We start from the raw sequence: 22,186 nt of genomic DNA on the forward strand, positions 1-22,186 counted from the left end.
TGGGATTCTAAAGTTTGGAGAAGGAGAGAAATCAGTGCAAATATTGTTCCAGGAATTACACATTTCTATATATGTAAGATGAGAAAGGTTTCTCAGTGAAGGCTAATTGCCAATGCCAAAATATTTTAAGCCTTGAAGTCCTCTGTTTGCTATGCATTTCACATCCAAACAGATTATTTCAATTATGACAATCCAACACATCTGAGAACCATTGAGTAAAACAAAACAGAGACTTCCATTTCCCCACAAATGGAAAGTGCTTTGGAATGTGGCAGGCCGGAGTGGTGAAACATTCATTTTTCAAACCTAAAATGAGGGCTTTAAAAACATCCTTAGTACTGTCCCGTACGCCGATGTAAAATGACTTTTACCAAGTCACTTTGATCTAAGCTATGGAGATAGTATTAAGAAGTTCCATGACAGCCTGGAGTCTCCAAGACCAAATAAAACACCGTTGACCCAAAAACATCTGTTTTAGCTGTTTAATTTGAAAAAAAAAAAAATCAGAAAAAATGAGAGACATCACACAGCTGCAAAACCACATTCCAAGATGTGGCAGTGTGTTAGATGTCACAGCATCTCCTGTGCACATAAATACTTTGTATCCAACCTCATGCTATACAACCTACAATAGGTGTGTTGGAAAGACAATGGTCCAAACATGAATCTCAAAACCCTGATCCCACTGAAGCTAAGGTCAACACTCCATCAGTGTCAATGGGACTACAATTTGGCTCTGTATCGCCACGCTGTCAGATAACAGTCCTGGATCCCGCTGGCTGCACCCCATGGACCTTTCTAAACCTGCATGGAGCACCAACAAAGTCAAAAGGGCTCCATGAAGGAGCAGGGGTCTAACCCATATGGAGCATTTTGCAGGACTATTCATCACAAATAGTAGATCTTCAAATCCTCTCTCAGGCCAGGCTCTTAGTGACTCCAAATTGCTGCCAAGAGTATTTTTATAGACTGGTCTTTAAATATTAGTTTCTGTGCCCTTTTTAAAGTAATTTCCACAATATTTTACATGAGGCAAGCTTGCAACAGGTAGAGTAATTCACAGCTCCTCTCCCCAATGCCTACATTAACCTCCCAGTGCTGGGAATAACTTAAAAAAAATGTACAAATTCCACTGCCAGCAACTGATGCAGAAAATAATGAGTCTTGAAAGGCCAGCAGAGCCAGTGCCTACAGGATGAGAATGCCACAAAATTAATCTTGGAACATGTTATTCTACTTATTTATTGTTTAACTGCTCTATTCCCATGCCACATTTAGGAGATGATTATTTTTACACTGTCTTCGGCAATATCTTGCATCCAATACAAAACCAACCAATCAGTGTAGGTTCCCTGATGAGATATTGGATGAAATCCTAGACTCGCTGAACACAGTGTCAACAACTCACCACTGACTCCAATGGAGCAATGATTGTCCCCTTTCTCCACCCTCTTCCCATTTGGTTTTAAAGGAGTATAGATCCAGATTTACAGATAGAATAGACTTTGCTTTGTATGCCTGAAATGGCTTTGAGTTTTCTTATTTTCCTCTTTTTCAGTCACAGGGCTTATGGGCAGGCAACATTGGCCTCTTGATGCTGAGAGTCAGGATTTTTCTGCACTCATGCCTTTACAATGGGACTTGTGCTTGCAGCCATCAGGCCTAAGGGAGAAGTGACCTGTGAAATGAAGCAATAGGCATTTTCCATCACTGTAATGCATGCTCTTCACACAGACACTGAGGTTTAACAGAGGATGTTTGGTTATGCTTGTCTGATTCAAATAACCTCCTGCAAACTAGACATATTATTTTTCCCTCCCAGTCTTCCAAAGTGATGCACTTGCTTCCTCCAAGCAGATGATTTTGGACACAAACACTTTAAATGATAAACAAAGACTGAGTATGAGTTGGAAATCTGAAGAGGAATACTATATGCTTTCACAAAAGGCCAGGGTAAAAGTATTCAAACCAACCAGATTTCAGTTCCAAGGAGTTTTTACAGGTAATTGAGAATGAAAAACACCTTTCTACACTGAGAAAAAGAACTTTTCTTTTTAAATACGCTTTTTGAAGCTCCTCCTAAGATCGCTCTAACACACACATATATTTTATTTTTATAAAACCCAAAGCAATTTTTGGTTTATTGATATAAATGTACTATCCCAAATACTGTTTCTTCCTTCAAAACATTACAGACCTTTAACCACTTAATATTGCTGGCAAATCATCACTGTTGAAGTTAAGTCAGCAAATATCCATGTCATTAAAAATGTTTCCAAAGATACAGTAAAATTCTGATCTAAGTAATTGACAGTACAGCATGGATTAAAAGTCTGATTTTCCTTTCTTTGCATTCTGATTCTGCATTTAGCAGTGCAGTAATTTATACTAATTTGCAAAGCACTTTCCTTTGCTAAGGTGAGGAGGAATGTGCTGTTCCAATTACTTTTCTAATCATCTCCCAAAATCTAATTCAGAATCCATAAAACTGCTTTTTAAAAGCTGTGAAGAAAACCCAAACCATCCTCTGTTCATTTGCAGTAGTTCTGATCAGAAGCTTTATCTGCTAACAGGGTTCACATTTTACCTCTGGATTGTCCTTCAGGGCATCGGAGCGGGGTAGCTCTGAGAGCTGAGAGAAACGCCGATCATAGATACATAGGTGGAGATGTTTATCGAGTACTCTGAAATCTTCATAACTCCGTTTCACAATCCAACTCTTGCCCTGCATAGAGAGAGAAAAGCATCACATCAGACCACTTTGATCAGGAGCGTAAAATGACAATCCCAGCAGAAGCAAAGGGAGGCACTGCTTTCTTTGCTGCCAGTCTTCCCTTATGCAATACATGGGTGTAAATAAAAGATGTCCAGTTATTTTTTATTTTAAGCTTTAGTATGGAACAGTTTAAAAACCACAGTGAAACAAGTTCATCCCTGGTATTATTCCTCCAACTTCAACGTACACAAATCTACGCCAATGGGAGGGGTTCTCCCATTGGTGTAGATAATCCACCTCCCTGAGAGGCGGTAGCTAAGTCGACGGAAGGATTCTTATGTCGACCTAGTACTGTCTACATGGGGTCTTTGGGTCAGTTTAAATATGCTGCTCAAGGGTGTGAATTTTTCACTCCCCTGACTGATGTAATTAAACCAACCTAATTTTGTAGTGTAGATCAGGCCAGTAATGTTATACCAGGGCTACATTTGCCTTATTAACTCTAAAAGACATACATAAAACCCATTTGTTCCCTCTGCTTACCTACAAAGGTTTTCATACTGTGCCCACTCCACAGGGGATCTGACTGTGTGCCAGTGAAAATGTAAACTACAATAAACTGTCAAAAATGTCAGATCTTAGTGGCTGCAGTAGGGCTCTGCAGAGACTCAAGAGTCCACCAACACAGATCTGATGGCAGGATTGGGGCCTGTACTATTTGTGGCAGAGTTTACGGGGCAGAGCCTCAGCTGAAATCAGTGCAGCTAAGATAATTTACGTCGGCTGCGCATCTGCCCCTAAGTATATCATTTTCCCAGGTTAAAATATTGACAAAATACATTTCATAACCATGCAGTAAATTGAATAACTACAGTTCCAAGGGTTAGATTTTCATTCTGCTGCATCCAGAGACAAGGAAGCAAAATGCTACCATAGCAACAAAGTGTAATTTACTTTTGTGAAACCTTTAACACACAAGTCCCATATTCCAAGTGCTTCACGGCCTATTACAATCAATAACAACTGCTGCACTAATACAGAAGTTTACAGCTTCAAAGCACTTTATGAACCATAATTAATCCTCTGAACACCCTTCTGAGGGAGGTACGGTTATGTTACCTCCAGTTTACAGACAGAAAAACTAAAGCAGGAATGAAGGACCAACCCAAACCTCACCATGTCCCGTTCCATGTGCAAGGCACACTTCTTTGACCTGCCTTTTCCAATACAAACAAAAAGCAGCATGGACATGTGTTTTTGTTTTTGTTTTTTTAAATCCCTATAAAAAAAACTACACTGAGCACGTAATTCTCCCTCTGGGGAGATGAGGATAAAAAAACAATGAACATATGGCAGATGTTATTCCTGTCGCTTAATGCATGACTGGAAAGTGCTCACATACTACAGTGATGAAGGCAGTATAAAGAATTTCAGTAGAACAGAATCACAGAGAGGAGAAGTGAATTACTCAAGGTCACCACCAGGCTCTTAAATAGTGCTTTTCATCAGCAGATCTCAAAGCGCTTTATTTCACATAATGACATAGTGCAGTGCTATTATCCCCATTGCACAGAGTGGGAATGGAGGCACAGAGAGGCTAAGTAATTTAGCCAAGGTCACACAGGAAGCTTGTGACAGAGCAAGAAATTAAACCCGGGTCTCCCAAGACCTAGACTAGTATCCTAGCCACTGAACCAGCAAACCCATGGGAAAGAGCCCAAGATTAAAACTGGAGAATAATGCATAAGAACAGTCAATACACACAATGGCAAGATACATGGTACAGCGAGTGAAGTGGGATTCGAGAATCGACCACCACCACCCCAAAAAAAAAAAAAAAAAAAAAATCAGAACTTGCCACCTTATTTATTTATGTTTTTAAATAAAAGAGGTACATTTGTAGATCTGCTGGAATTAAGTGTCCAAAATACGGCCAGCAGGCCAAAGACAGCCCAATGAGATCTAGATTCCAGACTGTGGCTTCCTTCACCTATAGCACAAAAGGGGCAGCCAACACAGAATACAGACAACTTCATACAAGCAGCCTTTTGCTCAGAGCAAGACAGAAGACTACCTGCAAGGATCTGCAGTCTCCACAGGTCTAGCAGCTCTCTATTAAAGATTAAGCTGGGTAAAACAAAATGAAAAAATCAATAAAAGATACCAAATATTTACTAGTATCATGTCTCAAATAAGATAAAGATTTTTACATTTATGGCTGTGTTTTATCTCAGCAAAAGTAAGTGACCTAAGGAGATCTTATTGCCTCAAAACAGCCCATGCTATCCTGACGATTATTAAGATGGTCTCACACGCTATTGAGCCAGCTGAGGATAAATGTCCACTCTGCAACCTGGGATTTGCCTTATTTTTTCTGTGTCATAATTTGCTATTTTTAGCTGTTAAATATAAATTTATTTGCCAAGGAAGTGCATGCAGGTATCACTTTTATGGCAGTTAATACAGAGAGGTTCTACACAAGCCATAAATCCTGCCCCATAATCTCATCCATAGCACTAGCTATTTTCTGTCTAAATCATTTATGATGGTCAAAACTCCAGACAACCAATATTGTACTTAAAACTCCACTTTCATACCACAAGCATCAGTCAGTATTTCAGAAGCTCAAAGAGGTGGCCCTTTATCTCTCAGCAAATTAACAACATGACCCTCAGCTGAACCACATCTGGTCACCCCATATCAAAAAAAATAAAAAATCAAGAAATTGTTGCAGTGCTGTAGTTTGTTTTTGCCAGCTGCATTTTAACAGGACATTCCCATGAAGTTCTGAAGGCTACTTGTTCAAAGGACAAGAAGTCATCACAACATGCCTCACTTCTTGATTATTACTGTGTCATTAATGACAATGCCTCCCTGATATCTTGTCCTTAAATACTGGCCTGCTGCAGGTATGCAGCATCTCTCAGTCATAATTAAGATAAAAAGACATGAATTTACAAGACAGGAATTGCTGGGGTCAGCAAACACTACTGTACTGACCAGTAGTGTGTGCTGAATTGGAAGAGAACAAATGAGGAGAACAAATCTTTTTTTTTTTTTTAAATGGAACAGATTCTTCATCCTGAGAGCAACTAGGCTACTGGTAGTTACTAAATTTAACAGATTAATGTATGGATGGATTCTACACTCACTGGACTCTCTGTAACCTCAACATTGGTCAGAACAATGCCACCCCCCTTTGACAGAACAAGAGTGACTCTGATGTGTACATACAAAAAGGTTTGTCAGGGTAGTGCTTCACAGACCATTGCCTCGGAGACACCTGTTCCAATGTAGGAAGTGCAAGTATTTCCTTAAACTCTATAGCTTTGAGCCTGCAAAAATTTACACATGTTCATTTTACACATGTGAGTAGCTCCAATGAGTAATTCTTTGCAGGTTTGGGGCCTAAATAGTTAATGTTTAAGAAAAAAAGTACAGAGGCATGTTTCTTCAGGATGCAGTTTAATTTCACAGGCAGGAAATCTTTGCAGCTGGCTAGCAAGGAACTGGACACCATTTAGGGAGGCTGTGTGCCATTACCACATCTGATCACATCTCCAGTGGGTGGTCAATACAAATTAAATCAGCTTCCTGGACCATTTTCCCTGGATAAAACAAGTAGTAAGGTATTTGACTTAAGCTCCCAGCCAGACTTCTAGAGTTACAGAACAATAGTGAACTAGTGATACATTAATTACATCAAAAATAGCATCACACTCTTCGATACTGACAACAACAACAAAAGAAGTTGCATGTTTTATTCCACTTTGCCAGAAGGGTTTGCAGAGTAAATTGTTTTATTCAGCAATTTATTGAAACCACAGAAACAAGAAACAGAAAATAACTATTAACGCAGCCTCATGGTGCCGACCTCATGTTTGCCAGCATAGGTTTTATCGCAAAGCTAAGCATTAAGGGTGTTAATAAAACACACTGAAAAGTAGGAGTGACGTCTTTTCATTGTGGCTGGTCTCCCTAAATTGCTCCTCAATGTCAATTCCAACTCAGCTGCTAGTTTCTCCATCGCCAGCTTTTGTTTCTCGTTTTTCACTTTGATTTCGGGCTGACCCTGATTCAGAGAAGCTTCTTTGCTCAGAACATTTAAGCATATGGTTAACTTTAAACACATGCTTGAGTCCTACTGAAGTTAAGGGGACATACACATGTGCTTAAGTATTTTCCTGGATCAGGGCAAATCTGGAAATCCAGGGACTGTTCACTTCCAAGGAGTCAGAAATCGCAACCTCGCCCTTTCCCACTCACTGCTGTGTGGGATTTATAATACTCTCTGCTACAAGGGCAGGGTAAAATTTCATGGCATTGCATGAAGCTTATTTCTTACACTTTAGCTCATTGAGAAGAAATGTCATGCTAAACATGATTACAGATTACTGAACTGACTCTTTAATATCCACTGTGCCAGAGACTTGAACTTTCCATGAGTGAGACCCTTATGCTGTATGAGTTCAGAAGGTGCTATTCATGCTGTACATTTAGAGGGACAAAGATTCACAGCCACCGCCCCTCAAACCAATATTTTTAGCTCCTCGGCTCAATGGCATAAGAGGGATGACAGGTGGCCACAGTTCATTCAGTGATATTTCCTCAAAGATGTCAACACACAGTAGAAACTTTCTTTTTTATTTTCAAGTTCAGAGCACACAATGCTTAAGGGGGCCTTACAGCTGGCGTCATTAGTGACAGAATTACACTGCTGTGCCTCCCTGTTATTGTTTGGCTGGGGGGAAAAAGCAAATGATATTTTTCTGTCTCATATTTGTACACCCATTTCACTCCCACCCCACACTAAAGCAGCACTTCAAACCATATGGCTGGTCTCTGCCCCATAGAGGGTCTGAACACTTTTGAGAGCAGCTCCCACAAGCCTGAGAAGAGTTAAATACAGGAAGTTTTAGTGCTGGCTTAGCTGTCTTCACTTAGAATCTGGAAAGCAGCAGCACTCCCCCATTTGCATTCTGAATGGTCTATAATCAGTTCTGCTTTTGCTGAATGCTAAGGTAAAGTGAGCCACCAAGAAAGAAAACAACAGGTTGCCCCATTCTCCAGATATGTGAAATATACTGCCAAAAATAAAAGCACTGTCTTTCCACCAGGATTGTTATTTGGGGAGAGGTCCCGTTCACAACAAACAACACTAATTACACTTGGAACTTTTATAATTTCTTCAAACTTATCAACACAAAACACAGAGATGCCCAAACACTAAAACAGAGACTGGATCCGACCTTCCCCCTATTTATGACCATATGTCAAATCATGTGCTTCCAGGTAGGACAGTTGGGACAGGACTCCTTTTATTCCCATCAATAAAACTCCAAACCAACCAGACAAGTTGCTACTGAGCCCCAGGATATGTTGTCCCAGGGATTGCACATGCACTCTCCATAGTGTCTCCATGAATTTTTTTTGTTTTCCTTTTATAGATGGGGAGATTGTTCTTTTCAGGTTCAGATTCTCAGGCATCCTGAATTCCTGACAGAAATCATGAAATTACAGGGGGTACCCCATGTACAATGTCAGTCAACATGGAGATTGAGACAGGAAAACAAGAAAAAAGTAACTGCTAAAAGACATTAGGCTCTGACCCGAGAGTAAGAAAACTGGAAAGATGCCAGAATTCAACTGGAGGGTTTTACTCTGCCATGTGAGTGACTGACAGCTGTGGGTTTGAGGGTCTGGATGTTAATCCCCTACAACCCTTCCTCCCTTTAATGTAAATCACAGTGGAAAATGGCTTGGAAAATTAGTCAAAACACAGAACAAACCCAATAAAATCTACTACTTATAGTTTATTCAGAAAGTCTGTGTACTGAAATCCTTCAGACGATTTCACACCTTCTAGCGTATTACTACAACTTTCTGGAAATTAAACATAACTGTAAAACTAACACAAAGTGAGTGGAGTTTGACTGAGGCGGATGAAGTAGCTTGTCAGTAAAGTCTATCCTCTGCTCAAAATGGAATATGAAGAAGAGCTTGCTCTCGATTTTGTGTGTGTTAAATTATGTTGCAAGCCAGCCCATGAATTCAGAAAACAGGTAGAAAATTGCTTAATCTAGCATGACTGGCTGGACATGTTTCCACTGTGCTGCAAAGATGGAGGAGTAAAGTTCCACTATCAATCTCTACTTCTCACTTAGGACTTGCCTACACAGGAATTCCAAAGTGAGTTACACTAAAGCGAACTAAGGCCACTTTACTTCTGAATGAGACCATCCACATGGGAGGTGGTTTGATGTGAGGGCCGGTCTAATCTACAAAGTTAGGTCAGCTTAACTACATTGCTCAGAACTATGAAAAATGTCATGCATTGTGTGATGTCATTAAGCTGGCCTAAGCCCCGTGTACACAGCGAATGGAAGAATTCTTCTGTCAGTCTAGCTATCGCCTCTCAGAGAAGCGATCTTAGTACGATGACAGAAGAACCCTTCCCATCTCTGTGATGTCTACACTACAGCAACAGCTGTGTCTCTGCTGTGTTTCTAGTCTAGACATACCCTCAGTGTTCCCATGTAGATACGTCCTTAATGTCTGCAGCAGCCCCTGAAGGGCAGTTTAGAAATAGCATGAACAGCCTCTAGAGATTTCCATGCTGATACGGAGAGGCTGTGAGCAACGGAACCTTTTGAATGTCCCCTCATCACACAAAGGAATAAGCTTTGCAAGAAATATCCAGCCACCAGGCAAATGTTCTGTCCAGTATTTTCTGGGGGCAATTATTTTGCGGAGCTGCAAAGGAACAGGAGCATATAAACAGTGGAACATACAAACAATGCATTGCATCTGAAGCTGTGATGCTCAAATGTCTTCTGAATAAGTCTGTTTTGGAAAGGCAGAGACCTAAAGCTCTTGCAATTTGAAATGAGATTTACATCTCTCAACGCCTTAATAAAACTCCCTTCCCTCCTTATGACTTGTAATTTAAACAATCCAATACCAATCATCTCCTTAGTGAAATTATATGGTAAGGGCAATGGGTCAGAGAGACATGGGGCAGGGAGAGAAAGGGAAGAGAGAAAGCTGTGGCAGGAGACTGGATTTCTACACATCAGAAAATTAACTCAGAACCCAGTGTGAGCTTGCACCGCAGAGGAAATGCTTCAAAGCCACCAACAAGACTGACTGCTAAGCAATGGGAATGAAAACCCTAGCCATCTAAAGGTATCAAGGCAGTGAATGAATGGGTATCTATTTATAGATCACTACACACACACACACATTTTTATTACAATCATGTCAACAGAATAATGCATTGACTCTGTCTTTTTTCCTGGACAGGTCAGATACTGCAAGAGTAATTACTTGGCACTTTTCATAATGTGCTTTACAAAGGTGAAGTAAGCATCATTAACAGCTATTTGACAAATGGGTAACTTTGAAAGTGACTTGCTCAAGGTGACCCACAGAGACAGTGGCAGAGCTGGAAATGGTACTCAGGTTTCTTGATTCTCACTTCCATGTCTCATCCACTAAACTAAGTTGTCTCTTTTTTTTTTTAAAACGGAAGAATGAAGCACATTATTTACTAAAACTAATTTCCACGGAGAAAATCTACTAAAAATAGTTTAGCATTCAAAAAACTTTTGTTTCAAAAATCAGTTATGGTTGCTAGGTTTATGCGCTGCTGTCATTTACCACATCATTTACAAAAACCAGGCACTTAAATGCATGGAAAGGATTAGACATGATATATCTGACCTTGCTCACATCACAAACACACAACTTATTCCTGTCAAATACAAATAAATGCACATTTCATTATAAGAGAATGGGAAACAAGGATTTTCAAAATGTTTGCCAGACATTACCACCATTATCTCTCTAGCTTGATTTGCCAAAGATATTTCACAAGCTAAGGGCATAGATAAAAACTAAATTAGGCTGAAATAAACATGATGTGCTGTCATCAAAGCCTGACGTCCGTGAGCCCCTGCCTCTATCTGCATTTAGGAAACAAGAACAGCAAGAACAAGCAGTAAACCATTTGTGCAACCACTGTCCTCCCTTCCTCAAAATCCACTCCTTTTCCTTGTTGTTGTCTTTCAGTTTTGGCCTCTCACAGACTCCTAATCCTGCATGTTCTGCAAGGATGAACCCTAAATGGGTCAATGCGGTACGAGGCAGGCTCAGGGGTTCACCTGTGTAGCACACCTTGCAGAAACAGAGCTCTAGGACCGGATGGTAAACTCATCACAGCAGTGTGCATGTCCTCTGAAGAAGAGCCCTGTGTAGCTTGAAAGCTGTCTCTCTCACCAGCAAACATTGGTCCAATAAAAGATACTTCTCCCATCTTGTCTCTGCCATTTTTTGAGCACATACAAATAAATAAATCTGTTGAAGCACCCATATTAATTTATGAGAGATTCTGTAGAGGATGGACACTTTCTAGGGCATTTTAAAAGACAGAAAGCATCACCAACTAACAGCTCTTTCAAAGCTGTAGGTGATAAGAAGTCAAGAAAAGAGGGAGTGGGGTAGAATATTAAATACAGCACACACATCAGAAGAAATCCAGGAAGGTTTGCAGAAGTTTTGTAACCAGGGCAGTAGCCAACTTGGAAAAATAGCAGCTTTTTTGGCAACCGCACACATTGGTTTTTAAGAAGAAACAGATTGAATAGTGGCACCAAAACCTAAAAGATGGAACATTTAAGGTACGTAATTTGTAACAACTAACACCACAAATGGGGACTTTTTAAAGGTGAGCCACAAAGCTTAAATAAAATAAATAAATAAAAATAAAATGTCTTAAGACCACAAATCGTGGAGACCAATGCTATTCTTGAAGCTCTTTCAGAACAGGGCATCAGCAGGAAATATATCACATTACTAAAGGAAGCGAACTCTGACTGCAGCATGGATATATCACTGTTCTTCAATAGTAATCGTACCACAATAGTGGCTACCTGTTATAATCACCAAAAAAAATTTTCAGCTCCATTTATTGCAAGTCTCAGGCTATCTGGTGTTTTTCTTAAAGCCCCAGCTCCTGGAATCAGGCGGTTACATGAAAATCTCAGCTTTCATTACAAAAAAGAAATTTAAGATCTTAGCCCTCATGTTTATGGATAAAAAGCTTAAAAACATGACCCCTAACAGCTCAAAGAACAGAAGACATATAAAAAGAATGAATTTGTAATTATATACATATTTTTTTTTTTACCTGCAATCTCATGCACATCAACACACTTTACATAGCTTAAAGACCACTATGGCTTTGTCTACATGGGAGAAATTGATCAGTATCAGCTGTTCGGCTATATTTTAGCTATTCTGGAATAACTATCCTGTGTGGACAGTTTATTCCAGAATAAAAGTGATTTTATTCCAAATTAAGTACTCAGCTACATAAATGCAGTAAATATTCTTGAATAAAGTCACTTCCTTCAGAATAGAATGTCCACATGGAAAGCTAGTCATTCTGGATTAGCTATTGCAGAACAGGTATTCTAGAACAGCTATGCGGGTCAATTTTCTCATGTAGACATGCCCTTTCTTGTTAAAGCTATCCATAGACGATAAACAGCAAGACAGCTAAGAAAAGCAGGAACACCCACCAGAAACCTCTTCTCATTTTGGATTTCCACCAAAACCAGGTCTTGGAACAGCTGTACTACAAGAAAAATTGTAGAGAAACTGTTGGGCTGTGATGCATTTACACTTGTTTAATTATGGGGCAGAAATCAATGTCTCTTTAGAACACTTAAAGCCAACTGTTCTTTTCAATTTATGGTTGAGCCCAGCCTTGCCATACAAGTACCACATTACAATCAGAAGCCCTGCCAAAAGGCATCACTCACAGAAATAAATCATAATCACTAACCTGTCCGTTCATTTTTGCTCCAGATCTAAATGGAATACATTTGGATACAAGAAGATTGACCTCTCTAATTCAAAGTTTTCTCTGCGGGCACAATGCACAAGGAACATGACACTGAAAATCTACCATATAATTGTCAAAGCCTTTATTGCTTCAAAAAACACTTTCAAGATTTTGCATTTTATTCTGAGAAATTTATTCTTTATTTATTCTTGCTCATCCTCCCTTCTTGACCAGCACTGTGTCTGGGTATTCCTTCAGCCATTCTGGCAGGTTTCCATCCACAGAACGATGCACATTAATCAGAAGGGGTCATGTGTCCCTCATTGATCTCCATCCTTGGACAGCAGCTTAGACCAAATCTTATGAACTGGTCAGCTGCTATCCTGGGTGTAACCCCCTCTGAGACACAAATGCCACCATCCTGTTAGTCTCTAAGGTGCGACAAGTACTCCTTTTCTTTTTGCGAATACAGACTAACATGGCTGCTACTCTGAAACCATCCTCAAACTAATTCATTGGATAACTTCTGCACTAGGATTGGAAGCTAAAACTGTATGAGCTCACAGCATTGCTGGCCTGTGCCTTTGTTTGGTAAGCCAAAATGACAGCTTTAAAAGTGTACGTAATTTTGCATCTACTGAAAATATTTGCTGTAGTACAGACAGTTCCATGAAACTGTATTTATCACAGGAGTTTGAATAAATAAATACTCAACCACTCATTTATACACCATTCAAACCAAAACCAAGTGCAACTACGATCCTGCCATTATAGCTGAGCTGTGCAAAAGCCAAGAATAGCAGGAGGCAACATTGTCCCCTTTGCTTCACCAACGTATATTTAAATGAGAAATGATCAAAGGAAGCCATGAATGGAAAAGTTAACTGTAAGAGATTGAGAACCAAAAAAATGAAAGAGGGGAAAGTTCTGCAAGCGGACAAGTTTACACAGAGGAGGGCAACGGTTGCTCAGTGGCTGGGACGGAAGCAGGGGACAAATGACACTAGTGATTGGGCAGTGAACCCTAAGAAGCCCAGATAACACACACATACCAGTATAAGACAACAGTATATTGTTCTAATAATTGATGTGGAGGACAGTGAGTTCAGGAAACCATCAGTACATCTTCAATAACACAGGTCAGTACAACATTGCCAGTGGATTCAATGCAGCCTATCATAGGAGATATGAGAGGAGCAATAACTTCAGGACTCCTGCTCCATAGGATGTCAGTTTCTAAAAATGTATTTGCGTTGTAACTGGTGAAAGAGGGTCATCGGTGTCACTACCTGATCTCTTCATACCAGACAACTTCATACGTAGCATGTAGGCACTGTGCAAAACCATCAGCTGAAATGTAAGAGTAGGCTTCAGAATAAATGGCAGCTCTGAACCATGGGAGAAAATCCTCTATACTCCCTTGAACTGATACTTCTACTACTATAGATTCATAGATTGCAAGGCCAGAAGGGAACACTGTGATCATCCAGTCTGACCTCCTGCATAGCACAGGCCAGAGAACTTCCCCCGAAATAATTCCTAGACCAGATTTTTTAGACAAACATCCAATCTTGATTTAAAATTGATCAGTGATGGAGAATCCCCTACAATCCTTGGTAAAGTGTTCCAATACTTAATTATTCTCTCATTAAAAATGTAGGCCTTATTTTCAGCCTGAATTTGTCTAGCTTCAACTTCCAGCCATTGGATCATATACCTTTCTCTGCTAAACAGAAACAGATTGAGCTCTTTGAGTCTATCATGATAAGGCTGTTTTCCAATCCTTTAATCATTGTCATATGGGAGCTCATGTTCAGCTGATTATCCACCACGAAGCCCAAATCTTTTTCAGAATCACTACTTCCCAGGATAGAGTCCCCCAACCTGTAAGTATGATCTACATTCTTAGTTCCAAGATGTATACATTTACCCGCATTTAAATGCATTGTTTGCTTGTGCCTAGTTTACAAAGCAATCCAGATCACTCTGAATCAGTGACCTCTCCTCTGCTTTATTTAGCACTCTCTCAATTTTTGTGCCATCTGCAAATTTTACCAGTGACGATTTTATGTCTTCTTCCAGGTCATTGATAAAAATGTTAAATAGCACAGGGCCAAGAATTGATCACTGGAAACACACCCACTTAATGACAATTCCCCTTTCACAACTACATTTTGAGACTTATCAGTTAGCCAGTTTGTAATCTATTTAATGTGTGTCATGTTAATTTTACATTGTTCTAGTTTTTTTTAATCAAAATGTTGTGTAGTACCAAATCAAACACCTTAGAGACATCTTAAGTCTATTACATCAGCACTATTATCTTTTTATCAACAAAACTTGTCATTTTATCAAAAAAAGATATCAAGTCAGTTTAACAGGATTTGTTTTCTATAAAACCATGTTTATTTGCAATTGGAACGTTACCTCCCTTTAATTCTTTATTAATCAAATTCATATCAGCCATTACCTTGCCAGGGATCCATGTCAAGCTGACAGGCTTATAATTGCCTGAGTGATCCTGTTTACCCTTTTTAAAAAATTGGCACAACATTAGCTTTCTTCCAGTCTTCTGGATCTTCCCTAGTGCTCCAAATCTTATTGGAAATCAACATTAACAGTCCAGCCAACTGATCAGCCAGTTCTTTTAAAACTCTTGGATGCAAGTTATCTGGATCTGCTCATTTAAAGACGTCTAACTTTAGAAGCTGTTGTTTAACATCACCCAGAGATACCAGTGGAAAGGGGAGTGTTATTATGACCATACGACAAGACAATATCATCTGTTCCCCCCCAATACAGAACAGAAACATTTATTGAACATTTTGCCTTCTCTGCATTAATATTGATAATTGTACCATTTCCATCTAGTAATGGACCAACACTATTGTCAGGATTCTTTTTGTTCCTAATGTATTTAAAAAACTTGTTCTTATTGTCCTTAACTCTGCTGCCCACAGATTTCTCCTTGTGTCCCTTTGCTTCCTTTACCAATTTTCTACACTTCCTACCTGCTGATTTATATTCATTATCAGCAGCTTTTACTTCCTTTCATTTTTTATATATATTATACAGATGCCTTCACTTTCCTACGAAACCAGGTTGTTGTTTTTTAAACCAGTGAAGCCTTCTTCCTTGAGTATCGATTTTTGGGCATCTAGTAAGGTGTTCTTAAATAATTCCCAATTTTCAATCATATTTTTCTGATTAAGTTCTTCCTGCCAGCTGATCTGACTCATAACTGTTTTCAACTTTGTGAAATTGGCCCTACTACAGAACCATGTGTGTGTATATATTTTACTGGTCTGGACTTAATTCTACTTGCACATTATAAATGTGATCAAGTCATGATCACTTGTATCTATGCTACCATTAACATTTAGTTCTGTGATCATTCCCTCTTCATCTGTTAAGACAAAGTCTAATAAAGAATTCCCCCATGTTGGTTGCAACACTTTTTGAGTTAGGAAATTGTCATCTATAACATTTAGTAATTCCAGAGATGTTTTGTACTGGCAGCAGGAGACCTCCAGCATATGTAACTCGCATTACAGGCCCCCTGATCACAGAGCTTTTTTCCTAGATATTATGGTCTAGATAATACTGAGTCCTACCTCACTGCACATTTCTATAATTCTAGGATTATAGATAGGTGCACATGGATGAGGTTGTCTTGTTCCCTAGTGTGTTATAGTGGTTGTTAGCAGACACCAATACTCCATCTTGTGCTTTATCTGTTAGGACATTGATCCATTAGCCTAGGATACTATTGGTGAACTTATACCTGAGTACCCAATTAACCAGGGGAGGTTTGGAGCAGGGTATCTGTCTAAAAGCAAAAGGGCATGACACCCCATTGTTAATCCTGTTTAATGTGGTTGTTACTCCAATGAAATCATGGGCATTACACACATATGAAACCGAAGTGAAGATAACAGTGAATCAATTCCATTGTCTCTAATGATCATTGTATAGATTAATGGATGTACTTAGCCTGTCCTAAGCATCATCATCTACAGAGTAACAGACATTACAGATGATTAGATATGCCACTTGCCTTCTCTGTAGGCAAGAATCTGCAGTTCTTGGAAGTGTCTTAGCAAACCTCTGTTCTCTATTAATATCTCATCCCCTTCCCTTTTTATATTTAAAAAGCATGGAACAACCACTAACTTTGCAAAGACACTAACGCATAGTGCTTTGGCATCATCTTAACTTCCAGTAAATCCAAAAAAGCGGTTTTCAATATACTTGCCAGCTTCATAAATTCTGTATTAAGCTCAATTACTATTGTCACTTAGGTTTTATTTATTGTGTGTTGGGAGCTGAAAACATGGAGTACACCAGGGAGTTCATGAGCTAACTCCAACAACAGACAACCATTCAGACACAGTACTTTAAGTGATGGCTCAGTACAGTGCGGGGAAGGATTTTATTTGCTTTCCATTAATGGAAAAGAGACAGTGGACAGGGAATGAGCGCTGGGGCAGCAAAGCTGGAAAAGACTGATCCAGCGACCCAACCCAAGCGAGCTGGGGAAATAGGAAGATGTATTAATGAAAAACAGTCCTTCACCTTTGAGAGGTGGATTAGAACTGAGAGACTTCAGCTTCAATAAATGCATTTGATGAGGAACTGGAAAGAGAGGTTGGATATACCCTCGACCTATGAGGACCAAGGGCTGGGTTTTCAAAGGTTTTTAGGCACCTGAAGGATGTAGATAGGTGACCAGTGGGATTTTGAAAAACACCTAACCAGCTTAGGCACTTCTGAAAATCCCACTAGGCACCTATCTACGTGTTTAGATACCTAAAGACCTTTAAAAATCTGGCTCCCATATTCCTGACAATTACAGAGGGGGAAAGGTGCAAAAGGGATGGTTTCTGATCAGCACAATGGGACCCCACCACTCCTGAGGCCCTTTTGGGCACTGTCGTCGCCATCAGCATTTACTAGGCATAACTACAGGTCTGAATGAAGCAAAGGAGAAGGGGACATGAGGAGGAGATGACTAGAGTGGAGTGAAATTTTTCAAACAGTTCAGTGATATAAAATGCAGTTTTGGTTGACAAAAAAACCATTAACAAATTTGAGACGAATACTTTCAACCACTCATCATGGCCAGAGGAGGAGATGGTGGTGTTGTCATTGCTCCCATAAGAGCTAGCAGTAAAGCACTGACATGGGAGGTAGGAAGCAAGCTACTGAATCCCTGTTCTGAAACAGCCCTGAAACAGCCTGTTTGGAGGCACTGAAAAGTTTCAGATTCAGTTTGACTCAAATCAATTCTCATTTTTCAGAATTGCCACCTAGCCAAAAAAAAACCAAACTATCAGGAATTCACCCACTTCTAGAAAGAACAATGGCGATCTAGCCCAAAGCAGATCACTGCAAAGAACTGAAGGTGAAGTCTGTGTCCACTCTGGACTTTCTTCCTTAAAATGCCATGCCTTTGTTACTCCCCGTGCAACTCCTGCTGCTGACAACAGGACTAGATGTCACAAAGGGTAAAACACCAGTGGTACATTGTCTACTTTAATGCTCCTACCCTTGCTACCAGCAAAGGAACTGTACCAACTGGAAACTAGGGGGAAAGACCAGCATAGACAATGCTGAAATAGAATGCAAGAAGCAAAAGTGCCGAAGTGCCAAATTCCTCATCAATTCCATGGAGAAATCACTTTCAGCTTTAAACTGCTCTTCAGATTTATCTCTTCCAACAGCAGCCATATTTCCATTCACAAAGCCCTCAACCTCAGCTCACATGCAGTGTTCACATGCTTCCCACTTCTCTTTCACTTAGCACACTTCCAGTCAACTGACTACCCATCTAATCCACTCCACATGCCACAGTGAAGGCACAGAAGCATTTGCACTGTGCAGTAGCTGAACTGTGATTCCTAGAAAACTCTCTTAAGTCCATGTCTATTTTATAGCAGCTACAGCATTACAGCTACAGCACTGCAGCTGTGTTGCTGTAGTGTAGACACTTGTACATCAACGGGCTGGGGGGGTTCAATCCAGGTATGTAATCCACCTTTCTGACTGAGAGACAGGAGCTAGGTTGATGGAAGAATTCTACATTGGGAGTTAGGCCAGCCTAGCTACATTGCAGGGGTACAAATGTTTTCAAAGCTCTGCGTGATGTAGATAGGTCAATCTAATTTTTAGGTGTAGACTAGACCCAAGACTAAAATAGAAAAATGAGATACTAGAACAGACCAAGGAGTCCTTTGCTATGAGAACAAAATGCTGTTTGCCTTTCAGAATGATTGTTGAAAGCACTGATACTCAGACTGCAGCTCAAGAGTCACAAGTAGCTGTTTAATGCGTCTTTAATGCCACAGGCTGAGGAGGGGAAGGAGGTGTTTGGTGGGTAGAGGACAGTGTTTGAAAGAAATTCAGTGTTGGCCAAATGCAAAAGGTCAAAAGCTATAATAAAAAAAGAAACTTCACTGTCAAGTTTCTAAGTGGAGTTTACAACGACACAAGGAAAAAATAAGTAACAATAGATTCTGACAGCACTTAACCAAGCAGGGTTATCACAATCAAATATATGCTGGTCATGATGACAGACTCTTGTTATTCTTCTTTCACATGTGCTATGAATATCACGTGGTTCACAATGTTTTAATCCACCGATCACTAATCTAAAACAAACAGTCTTACAGACAGGAACAATTACAAGTTTTTTTAAAAAGGGGAGGGGAAGAGAGAGAGATTAACATCTTTATGAATAAGAGTTGCTCAGGAACTGTCACCACAAATTGGATATACTGACATTTTAAGACAGTGAATGGTTTATTAAAATTATCTTAAAAAGTAGCAGCAGAAATCCTATGCAAAGAATAAAAGAGAGAGATGAGAAATGCACCCAGTAGCAGATTCAGTGCTTGGTTGTTATCACTCACAAATGGAATCAGCAAAGCATGGCTCATGACATTTCTAGCATGAGTAAGATGTTCCCGTTTCTAAATATATATTCCAACTCTCCTCTTTCCACAAGCCACCTAGGATAGGGAGTCCTGGCTGTTCATCACACTCAGATCCCATTTTTCTGGCTCTCTCTTTACACTCCCCTTAAAGCATGTTATTGCCCCCACGCCTCTGCCTCTGGGATTTTGAATAGAATTCCCTTTGGAACCAAATCAACTCTATAAGAAGATATTGAATATGGATTGAATCTGGCAATGCAGAGAGCTACCACTAGCATAAACGTGCATAACTGCCTTTTTCTACCATATCAAGAGTCTTATTCGTTCAAATAAAACTCACATTAAAGAGCATCAGCTGCCTTGCACAAGGCGCAGGAATAAGACTAAAAACTGTGTGGCCAACACACTACAGAACACAGCATCCAGCTCACTCACTACCAATGTGAAGTCTACAGCCTGGCCTACACTAGAATATTAAGTCATCTTAACTCCATCGCTCAAGGGTGTGAAAAATCCACATACCTGAGTGGCGTAGTTAAGCCAATTTAACCCCCAGTGTAGACAGTGCTAGGTCAATGGAAGAACTGCTTCTCTGGGAGGTGGATTACCTATATGGATGGGAGAACTCCTATTGGAGTTATGGAGCCTTCTCACTTTGGTGTTAGTCTTGACATTTTACCTGCTCTTCAGAAAGGAGGCTCTTTTCTCAGGAACTGCATCCGATGAAGTGAGCTGTAGCTCACGAAAGCTTATGCTCTAATAAATTTGTTAGTCTCTAAGGTGCCACAAGTACTCCTTTTCTTTTTGTGATATTCACTGGAACCCACCCTGCAGCGCAGGTAGATTGTGAATGCTCCAGAACTGCATGGGTAAGGGGCTATTATAGTGAATCTGCAGTTAAAGGGACACCATCAATTTGAGTGCTAGTCAATTTAAAAAAAAAGGATCAACAAATAATTCCAGATGCTTCTCCTGCCTCTGATTTCTCCTGCGATTTTCTGTGGTGTCGCAACTCCACTTTCATATTCTAAAAGGATTTTCCCTCTCCAGTTGCTGTGTAAGGCCCCAGTTCAGCAAAACACTTAAGTATGCATGTAAGCACATCCCAATTCAGCAAAGCATCTAAGCACAGGCTTAGATCTGAGCCTTTTATAGCAGGGCCCAAAAGATGCATCCGAAACAAAGGAAAGCAACTGACAGGGAAAAACCATGAAAACGACTGTACACAAAGTGATGTCAAATGCACAGAAGAAAAACTAAAAAAATGGACAAAAATCTGTTTTCTCGCCCATTTCAATTATAATAATCATAGCTGCTTCTTGTAACAATTGTAGGGAAAAATGTCAGATACTAGAACATTGGTTTTCAAACTGGGGTGCACATACCCCAAGGGATACGCCAGTTCTCGTCGGGGTATGCAAGAAAAACCGTGTAACGCCAGACAACACATTTTATTTAGTAAGACTTGGCAATCTAATCATAAGTATTTTATGACTATCTCAGATGGGTCTAGAATACATTATTTGGAGAGGGATATGCACTCTAAAAAGCTTGAAAACCATTGCACTAGAGTGCTATTTGGAGTTGTCAAAGTTGTGACAATTTCTATCGCAGCCTGACTCTGCTATTTCCCCAGCTTTCATAAAACAGGCTACTTTAAATCTGAAATGCTGTTTGTTTAACCTTAAACTAGAATAGGTTTGATTTTGTGTTTGAATAATTAGATGGGCCATTTTTGAGGTAGAAGATTTTAAATTATATTGATAGTTTGGAAATTAGTCTAACTCGCAAGTCAAATAGATTTTGGCCTACAGATTTCAAATCTGCTTTACAACCCAATAAAAAAACAACTGATAGGATTAGTTCAGCCTTCTTGTAGAACCTAATTTTTGTTTATTTCTCAGTGTACATTATAATCCGCATTAAATGTTTTGCTAAACTTGAATATTTTCTGCTTACCCCTGTGGAGCTTAAAAGGTTTGCAAGTATAGTCCATAGACTTTGAAGGTGCACAGGTATAGCCTGTCCATTCTAGAGGCCTCAGGCACTTCCTGTGGTCACTTAAAGCTCTTTGCTTATCACTATGGTTTGCCACCTCCAAGTATTGTCTACAGAGTTTGCAAGGTTCGCAGGCACATCATCCCTTTGAGGATTTTATACTGGTCTGTTTCCTAAAAGAAAGTTACCACTGTTATCTTTAGAGAGACTCTCCTTCTCTAGTAAAATGCACATTAAATACTGTCAGTATTTTTAAAAGATGGAAACCTAAATTAGCTTTGGTGGAAGGAAAACTAGACTTTACTTGCTTTTAACGCAGCATCCACTCTTCCCCACGAAGGTTTCCTCAGATCTCAAGCATTTGTGTGTTGCTCTAGGGGATTCTATCTATCCCCCTATTTCTCAAAGAGAGAGAGAGAGAATGTGTATGTGTGTTTAACAACAGTGATCCTGTTACCATAGTAACTGGATGCCCTGAAAATACCATTTATCTAGCAACATTTTTAAAATGGTGCAATCTTACCCAAAATCACCTTTCTCAGACTGAACTTTTTAATAAAATTGTAATAAGCATCTCTACATTTGACTCTTTTGCTTCAGAGCTATTAATCTGGCTTAGTTTGTATAGCCCCTAAAATAGAAACAAAAATAAAGAGATTTCAAAATATAAACATCAGTGAAAGAGAGTAT

General features: G+C 39.7%; 1 protein-coding gene across 1 annotated transcript in view; it reads right to left on the reverse strand.

The window, feature by feature from the left end:
- Positions 1-22,186, reverse strand: part of ARHGAP32 (Rho GTPase activating protein 32) — a 264,621-nt gene that overhangs the window by 114,602 nt on the left and 127,833 nt on the right. The window contains 1 exon segment of the mRNA XM_043501046.1: positions 2,588-2,725. Coding sequence (XP_043356981.1) covers positions 2,588-2,725 — 138 coding nt within the window.

The sequence above is a fragment of the Dermochelys coriacea genome, chromosome 22 (genome assembly GCF_009764565.3).
Source record: "Dermochelys coriacea isolate rDerCor1 chromosome 22, rDerCor1.pri.v4, whole genome shotgun sequence".
In the NCBI taxonomy this organism is placed as follows: domain Eukaryota; kingdom Metazoa; phylum Chordata; order Testudines; family Dermochelyidae; genus Dermochelys; species Dermochelys coriacea.